General features: G+C 33.4%; 1 protein-coding gene across 1 annotated transcript; it reads left to right on the forward strand.

Annotated features, from left to right (window-relative positions):
- Window positions 1-1,908: 1,908 nt before the first annotated feature.
- On the forward strand, window positions 1,909-9,006 carry LOC142614031 (protein ABCI7, chloroplastic). The gene is made up of 4 exons (XM_075786554.1): window positions 1,909-1,976; window positions 2,878-3,838; window positions 7,766-8,025; window positions 8,440-9,006. Exons 2-4 carry the CDS (start codon window positions 2,966-2,968, stop codon window positions 8,753-8,755), a joined length of 1,449 nt encoding a protein of 482 aa, XP_075642669.1. The 5' UTR covers window positions 1,909-1,976; window positions 2,878-2,965; the 3' UTR covers window positions 8,756-9,006.
- The last annotated feature ends 342 nt before the right edge of the window (window positions 9,007-9,348 follow it).

A 9,348-nucleotide genomic window follows, 5' to 3' on the forward strand; every position in this document is an offset into this window, starting at 1 on the left:
TATAAATGAGCTGAATATTAAAAATTCAGATTTAGTTATTTAATATTATTTTAAATATGAGTCAAATTCGAGCTCAATACCAAATAATATTACATATTCAAGTTTGGTTCATTTTCTTGTCGAACAAATTTGAGCTTGTTCATGAACTATTTAATTAACTTAATTTTTTCCCTTATATGTCAAAATTAGAACCATATCTAAAAAATTTATATGGAATTAACTAAAAGTTTTATTCCTTCATAAATCTATAAAATTCTATTATAAGCAAACTAATTATATTATCAATAAACTATAAATAATATTTTATATAATGTGGACCTATTTACAAACTTACACAATCTAATCTCAAGTCTATATAAATTTATTTTTACTTTTTAGAAAATATATATATATATATATAATATTAATTATTTAGTTAAATCGAGCCTCGTGTTTACAAGCTCATCCATGAACACATTATAATGTTTGAGTTTGGTTCATTTTATAATTGAGCCTATACTTAAACTTGATCTTACCTTGTTTGCTAAATAAACGAACTTAAACAAGTTTTTTTTTTTTTTTCTTCTGTGATGTGCTCGAAATTTTCACAAACAATTTGATTCATTTTAATAGTGGGGCCTAAACTTTTTTTTTTTATTTGCCTAAATTTCAAAACTCACTCCCTAAGTTTTACTAGTTTTCATTTTAATCTTCTAAATTTGCATTTTGTCATTTCAATTCTATAAGTTTCAAAACTCCTCATTCAATCTCCTTTTAACTTATCATACACTATTTCCATTAAATTCTCAAAATGACGTGGTTTTGCCCTTAATTTAATATTTAAATTTATTTTATTATTTATTTTTTAATTTATAAAAAAATGTTAGTTCAAAAAGTCCACAAAATAAAATAAACAAAAAAAAAAAAAAAAGCCTATCTATACGGTGGTGTCATCTCTCCTCCACCGTAAAATCAAAAAACTCACCCCCAATTCCCTACCCTAACTTGAAAACTGAGAGAGAGAGAGAGAAAGAACCCAAAAATAATTCAGTCTTAGCAACTCCAAGGAGGTATTTCCAGGCTACTTCGGCCACTGCTCGGCGACTTTGGCCAAAACTTTTGATTGGGTAAGTTCACAAAATTTTTAAATGGATAAACTATTATTTTGGTCTCTAAATTTTACCAAAACACTACAAAAAAGAAGGGTTATAGCCACATTTATAAAACGTGGCTATAGTTTGTTTTTTGTCTTTAAACTTTAGCCTCTGTTTGAATATCAATAAAAAATGAAAATTATTTCACTATTCAGCTTATTTTTGGTAGTATTTGTGGACCTTACTATACTTTTTGGTACTATTCATGACCCCACTGTACTATTTCAACTAATTTTTACTTTTATCTACAGTATTTTTAATAATAAGTTTTTAGTTTCAACAAAATAAGCAATATCTAAACAGACCCTTAAAGCTTGTTTTTCGTCTATAAACTTTAAAAAGTTCATATTTCATCTCTAAACTTTGTAAATAAATTTTTCAATATTTTAAAGACAAATTTGGATTAAAATTTTTTTTCAACTGTTTAGAGATGAAAAACAAATTTTTGGTCAAATTTAAAAACATAAATAAAATATTTTTAATAATTTAAAAACGAAAAATAAAATTTTCAATAGTTTAGAAACAAAAAAAAAAAAAAAAAAAAAAAAAAAGAAAAAAAAAAAAGAAAAGAAGAAGAAGATCTTCTTACCGTTTATGAATGAAAAATATACTTTTAATAAACTTTAAAGGTCAAAATAATATTTTACTTTTTTTTTTAATTTTTAGAATGATGTGGCAAACAACATTTTGTATTTAATGACGTGGCTGATTTCTATTGGTCAGGAGTACAAGATCAGCATGCTGAGTTGTACTCCGACACTATTCTATAATTTCCGCTAAACTCATCCGCATAATCCCAAGGGAAGAGAGAGCTAGTGAAGTCTGCGACCTGCGGTACGAGAGGTGAGTGTTTTTTCCCAAGTTGTTGGTTTGTTTGTTGTTGGGTTTGGAATAAATTATATGATTTTTGTTGGGTTACCATAATCAATCAATCATGGTGGGAACTTTGACTGAAGTCTGAGAATTTGTTGTTAGCTACTAAATAAGAAACAGTATTCGTTGCTTAAAGCTATTTGACTTTGGCCTGGCTTGGAATTGGAATTGGAATTGGGTTTTCATTCTTTGTGTTTATTAGTGCTTCTTGGTGCTTTCTCTTTGAAATGGGGGTTTGGGTTGATTTTTGAGTTTTAGAATATTTGGTTTTTGCTTGATTGTTGAATTTAAGTACTGGTTTTTTTTTTTTTTTTTTTTTTTTTTTTTTTTTTTTGTGTTTTAGTTGATTTTAGGTTCTTTGTGTTCATTAAGTCTAGTGTGCAAGTGAATTCTGGTGCTTTTTTGTAATTTTTTATTTATGGGGATTGGGTTGATTTTTTATTTTTGTGATATTTGGTTTTTCTTCATTGATGAATTTAAGTTTTGGGTTGTGATTGTTGGAATTTTATCTCAAGACTGGGTTGTGAAATCTTTCTTTCTGTATATGTAGGTTGATACAAATTTTCTCTCTTTTTATTTAGACCTTCCTCTTTCTTTCTTATTTTGCATTATTGGTTGAAACTTGCTGCCTCATTGTAATCTGTAGATAAATGCATCTTTAATATTTGTTCTATATGAAGAGGGAGAAGGCTCTTTTTATGCCTTTATCATGTACGTTATGATCGGAAATTTTGATGTTATACTATCTCTATCATCCTTATTATTGCCTTTTATAAGTGATTTGTGTCAAGATTTGTTTTTAATTAATGATTCTTTAACATATATTATGAAGAATGATTATTGATATTTTTTCATTTATTTTTTAAAACAGATTCTACAAAACCCTCTCACTGATCCTGTGTACAATTTCGATCTTGACAACCTCTGTGATCTGATTGGATTAAAGTGATCCTGTAACCATGGCTGCTTTGGCCTTCACACCCCATATTCAAAGACCCCCAATCCCACCACTTTCAACACCCACCAAAGCTCCCAAATCCAGAACCAAAACCAGGGTCTCTCTCCAACCTTCCCCAACCTTCTCTGACCCCTTTGTTCTCCAACTGGCAGAAACCCTTGAAGACTCGCTCCCCTCTTCTTCTTCACCACCATTACCTCTCCAAAAGCTCAGAGACACCTCCTCTGAGGCCCTTCTATCAACCCCTTGGCCCTCCCGCAAAGACGAGCCCTTTCGTTTTACAGACACCTCCTTCATTAGACACTCCCAAATCCACCCAATTCCACGCCCTCCTCACTCCTCAGCTCTCTCAGGCATTTCGTCAAACACCCAGTTCCCCAATCTTGTTGTAGCCGATGGCTATGTAGTAAATTCAGTGAATTTGTCCGAATTGCCAAATGGGGTTTTTGTTGGGAGCATGTTGGAGCTCTCTGAAGTGAGTATTTTGAAAAGGGTGAGTGAATTTGTGAGTAATTCAGATTGTGGTGACTTGTTTTGGTCTATTAATGGGATTGGTGCACCAGATTTGACAGTAGTGTATGTTCCTGTGGGGTGTAAGGTAGAGAATCCTGTTTGTTTAAGGTACATTTCAGTTGAGGGTTGCGACGAGGGGTCGAATGAATTGCCTGTATCAAATCCAAGGGTGCTTGTGTTGGTGGAGAGGGGAGGGGAGATTGGTATAATCGAGGAGTTTTTGGGTAAGGATGGACAGAGTAGATATTGGGCGAATTCGGTTTTGGAAGTGATGGTTGGAGAAGGGGGAAAGGTTAGGCATTCTTATATTCAGAGGCAGTCTTTGAATGCTGCTCATATAAAGTGGACATCGGTTATGCAGGTGAGTTCTGTTTCTTGGCTTCTTCTTTTTTTCTTGTTCTTTTTTAAATTATTAAAAGTAGTCTGCAGAGCTCATCTGTAATATCTATTTAGGAATGAGAATGGTGTTCATTTCTATGCCATCATCTATTGTATTTTGTTTCTTAAGTCATTAAACATGGGGCAAAACATGGATCATCAAGATGTACATATCTTTGTTTATATATGATTGAAATTGTGGTCTGTTAAAATGACTAGTTATTAACGTGTTCTTGAAAAGCCTTCTCATATGATTCTGGATGGCTTAAAACTGATAATTTCTTTGAGGAATTATGATAGGTATTGCTATAAATGGTTGAAGTTCAAATGAGATTGTAATGTGCTTAGGGAAAAAAAATAATTCTAAGTTAGGGCTAAAACTATATCATCAAGGTCATTGAAAAGAAACTGCAATATTAATAGAAAGAAAAAGGATTTGGACAAAATAAGAACTCCATTTAAATTGGGTCATCAATAGTTGAGAAGCCATTGCATTGGATTTTTGAACTATTTCTCGGTGGCTATGCAAGCATGTGCTCTGATTTGTGCACGCTGGCAGGCCCTCAAACAAAATGGTCCTTTTAGCAAGCACACAAGTATTTCAATTATTTGCTTCTTTTCTTCGACAAAGTTTATTTGGCAATTGGCATGCAAAATCTCCTATTACAATTGAGCACTAGTTTGGACTACGGATTACATATATATATATATATATATATACATATATATACATATGTAGATTATTTCTTTCTTAAAGCTGCAAGCTATAGACCTCATTTCGTCTTTCTTCTTCACCCTGTTGTCCTCTTTCTTCTCCATGGCTAATTTGGGTTTTGTTGATGTAGCTGATACTTTCTTCTTTTAAGGATTCATAGGCCTCCTCATATTTGCTTCTATGAATAATTTGGGAGAAAAGAAATAGGTGGTTTCTTGTAGCTAGCATGCTACTTTGATTTAATTGGTTGAAATTTTCAAATTAAAAAATAAAATAAAATACAATACAATTAAAGATTCAGGAGGAATCCCTATAAATTATTACTATTGCGAGGGATTTATACGGTACTAAGCTATTATATGTTGTTAGATTCAAAGCAATGGCTTTTTGTTTAGTGTTGGTATTGGACTCAGTATTAGGCTAGTAATGAACTTTGAGATGACTCATCATTTGATATGCAGATTGTAACTAGATAAATAATTGAGGTGCTTCTGATATTCAGAATTGCAAAATGGGAATGTTAAAATCTATAATAATGAGAAGAACAAATTGAAGCAGTAGAACTTTTAGAACAAATGTATGATGCAGAAATATGAGATATACAATAATACTTTACTCAAGTATAAGAAAAAAGGGTCAAGGGCCTTGTAGCTCAACTAGCATCTCCTAATGTTTCCAACGGAGATATCTAAGTTTTGAATCCCCCCTCCGTCATTATATCTATTGAATTATCAAAAAATTTGTATAAGAAAAGTGGGGAAATGTTTTAGAGAGTTCGATCTATCTTGCCTGAAGGTGATGCAACAGAAGCAACAGTTGCACCAGAGGGTTCCTATTTCCTAAGCTCATGTAAAACCTGTTCTTTTGAGATCTCTGAAAAAATATATTCCTGGGAGCTTGTTCTTGTAATATATTTCTCAAGTGGAATCTCTTGAATTTTGATGGCTAAATTGTGTATTGTTTTTCTTTTTCTTTTTTTGGTTGAAGGGTTGGAGGTCTATCATACATCCCAAACCATTGAAGCCTCTTTTTTGGGTTGCTTCCATTTTGTGCTTTTAAGAGAGCTGGATGCAACTGTGTGAAATTGGTACTTGCATCATAAACTTTGTCCTTTTTAGTAGAAAATAGCGTCTTCTTTCATCTCATCTTTTTCTTGGATTGAATTTGCAATGACTTCCCAATCTGCTGTGCTCAGTTCTACTAGTGATTATGTGGGCTATTTAACATATGTCTTATTGCAAAAGATTTAAAAAGCTTAAACTTTAGCCTATTATAGGGACTACTAGGGAAATGCTACTACAAGTATTCAGCTCTGGTTTAAGAAAATTTGCATCCACTTCATTTCCTCCGCTGTCTCATTTTTAGTGCAGTTGATATTTATGAAACAACCCTGGAGTTGATTTTGTAAAAAATGACTATGCTATGCGGATATAGGTTTTGAAAGTGCGCACCTCCACAGATGTGGATACGGTTGATATTTATTAAAAAAAACATGTAGATGTAGGTTTCAACAGTGACTTTTGGCTTGATTTCCTAGATCATGATAGGACTGACCATACATGACTTGGGCATATCGTCCAACAAAGTTTGTAAGATCACTTAGTTGATTGTGCACCTTTCTTTATTTCATATCGTCTCATGTGCATGTGCATTTGTGAATGTGTGCTTTTGTCAATCTCTGGTTTATACTTGTGTGTTTGTTTGTTTTAGAGTTATTAGCGTTTTTCCATTACCTCAAATGTGCTTTTGGAGACATAATATTTTATTTCATGAGCATAATAGGATTTTAGCATAATATACTCCACAAGAATATTGGGCTATAAAATATAAATTTTCTACAAGATGCTACATGGGTATGGAGGAGTCTGCTTATAGACTTAGAAATCTTGCTAGGCAGTTTCTAAAGCATAAAATTGGGCAAGGAGGATGACCCTTGCTTCCTAGCATGATTTTGGAATTATATATGATGCTGGATGCATGCAAGATCTAATGCTTTGGTTGAGATTCAGGCCGAAGCTCCAGGTTAGTCTTGCTAAGAAAGATTCTGTGGAGTTGTCTGCTGCTAGGTCTGGTATTTTTAGTTGTGCTAAAACTGGGGAGGCAATAAAATTCTGAGCTCCCAGTTGATGGAGGTTGGTTTGGCATTCATCTAATATACCAAGACATTCTTTTATCTGCTGGTTTCCTATCAGAGATAGATTGACTGCCTTGGATAGACTATTGAAATGGGGTTATCAAGGTGACTATATGTGTGTTTTCTGTAGGGGCTGTGTAAAAACCAGGGATCACATCTTCTTTGAATGCTCTTTCCCCATGAGGATATGGCTCCAGATTGAAGGATTCTTTGGTTAAGAAGGCAGACATGGTCTGAAACCCTTCAATGGGGTGTTTGGGCTTGAATGGAAAGTGTCTAAAATCTGTAATCTGCTAAGTTGCTTGGGCTGCTGCAATGTAATTTGGTTCCAAAGAAATGTGAGAATATTTAATGAAATCATCATGACTAAGAAAGCATTTTTTTCCCCTCCAAATTGGTAAGATACACGCATCCAATGGGCCTTGAACCCATGACCTGACCTGCCAACCAATTATTACAGGAGAAGGAAGTTCCAGTTGAGATATTCATGCTTTCAAATGGGATGTAAAGGCTAGGATTTGTTACTGCAGGAAGTTTACATGCTGCTTACAGAACAAAATTCTTTGCAACTTGTGGGGCATTCCTTGCTCAGTGTTAAAAGGGTAGGTGGGGCAGATTTTGCTATAGGCTGGCCTTGGTTTTAGTTTTTTTTTTGCTGGCTTGTATTTTTGTTTGTTTTTTGCTTGTATGTAGCTGTGTTCCTGCAGTTTTTGTTGGCTTTGCCTATTAACTGATTGTTGTATGGATTGTTGTGATTTATTAAAGGTTTTGGTCATTCATAAATAAATAAATAAAAAGGAAGTATTTCAGCAACTAGTATTAATATTTTATTTAATGCTTGCTAGATATGTTGCATTCTAATCTTGGTAAACTTCATGTTTATGAATTTCTCTGTAGGGTGTGACTTGAACAATGAGTTCCCAACCTTTGTAAATATCTACTGCTTATGTCACAAGTCTGTCAATTTGTTAAGCCCATTATATGTATCTCTTATAAGAATTATGTACGATTTAATTTCTCCAGCAATGGTAGATCAGTAATTCTAAGTTGATTGTTTACAGGAAGCAGCTAGTACATACGAGCTTGTAGAGGTGAGCAGTGGTGGAAAATTGAGCCGACACAATGTCCATATTCAGCAATTGGGCCCAGAGACAGTGACTGAGTTATCATCGTTGCATTTGTCTGTCAGTGATCAAACACAAGATCTACATAGTAGACTAGTCATGGACCATCCACGAGGTTATTCTCGACAACTACACAAGTGCATTGTGGCTCATTCTCAAGGACAAGCTGTATTTGATGGGAATATAAAAGTCAACAGGTAATTCTGTTTTAAATGATTGCTTAAATTATAATGAGTGCTTTTTCGTTTTTTTTTTCCCCCCATAATTGTTGCTGCTATATGCTATTACATCCATAGTGGCAATCATATTTAGTTCATAACAAGTGACTGTTGTCGAGAGCTATTGCCCCTCATTGTCTACTAGAAGTCTAAAACCCTAAAACTCTATGGGTTATCTTTTTTCTTTTTTCTTTTTTAAATTGAAGTTGACACTAAAATAACAGCTAATTATGTTACTGACTGGAGTAGCTTTGTGATTTAATTCATGTATGATCTAATGCTTTCATATCCAATTATCAGGTGCTTGCTGATAGATACAGGCTAATATGTGGAGTCAATAAAATTAGAGTTAAACATGCTATATATCAATTTTATTCTTGTTGTATCACGCAGATATGCACAACAAACAGATGCAGGACAATTAACAAGGAGCCTGCTCCTTGAACCTCGTGCAACTGTGAATATCAAACCCAATCTCCAAATAATTGCTGATGATGTCAAATGTTCCCATGGAGCTGCAATAAGTGACTTAGAAGAAAGCCAACTCTTCTACTTCTTGGCACGTGGCATTAACTTAGAGACAGCTAGAAAAGCTCTTCTCTTCTCGTTTGGAGCCGAGGTGGTAGAACGGCTGCCTAACCCTGTCAGAAAGGAAGTTGAGAGTCATATTAGAGAATTGCTGGATCCTACACTTAAAGGATCCTCATAATGAGAGATAATAGATGCTACGGTTATGTGTATCTAAATTTTGTAATGATTATTTGTTACATTGTTTAAGAGCCTAGTCATTGAAATTCTAGAAATTTTTGTCCTTTGATTTGTATGTATTCTGCCTAATGCTCCATTTGGTTTCTAAGCAAGAGGAAGAGAGAAGAAAGAAAAAGAGTATTTGTTTATTTATTCAGACGCACAGTAGTGTTTGTTTATTTTTTTAAAGAAAAATAATAGTAATTTCATTCACTTGGTGGATATTGTACAATCAATAGCAGAATGGCTGCCTCTTTGGGAACAGTTTATTTAATTTTTTACTGAAAATTTTTTGTTGAAAATGTACTAAAATATACTTATACCTTGAAAATTTTGGAAAAATTGGAAAAATGATTGAAAAAGTGAGGTTTTAAAAAGTTGTACATAAAATCTTAAAGATAAATGCTGAAAATGATGCCAAATAGGTTCAGAGTCTAGTTGCTAAAGAATCTGCATCCTATTCCCAACCAAACTCTGATTGCAATGAAACATTTAGGAAAAATCAATCCCATTTTGGGATTTTGTGGTGTTAGAAGTTGGAACTTGTGATTTTGA

The sequence above is a fragment of the Castanea sativa genome, chromosome 10 (assembly GCF_040712315.1).
Source record: "Castanea sativa cultivar Marrone di Chiusa Pesio chromosome 10, ASM4071231v1".
Lineage (NCBI taxonomy): Eukaryota > Viridiplantae > Streptophyta > Magnoliopsida > Fagales > Fagaceae > Castanea > Castanea sativa.

Coding starts and splice junctions, on each gene's coding strand:
- LOC142614031 (XM_075786554.1), top strand. CDS start 2,966: ATGGCTGCTTTGGCCTTCACACCCCATATTCAAAGACCCCCAATCCCA. Junction 3,839..7,765: donor AGTGGACATCGGTTATGCAG/GTGAGTTCTGTT, acceptor GATTGTTTACAG/GAAGCAGCTAGTACATACGA. Junction 8,026..8,439: donor GGGAATATAAAAGTCAACAG/GTAATTCTGTTT, acceptor TGTATCACGCAG/ATATGCACAACAAACAGATG.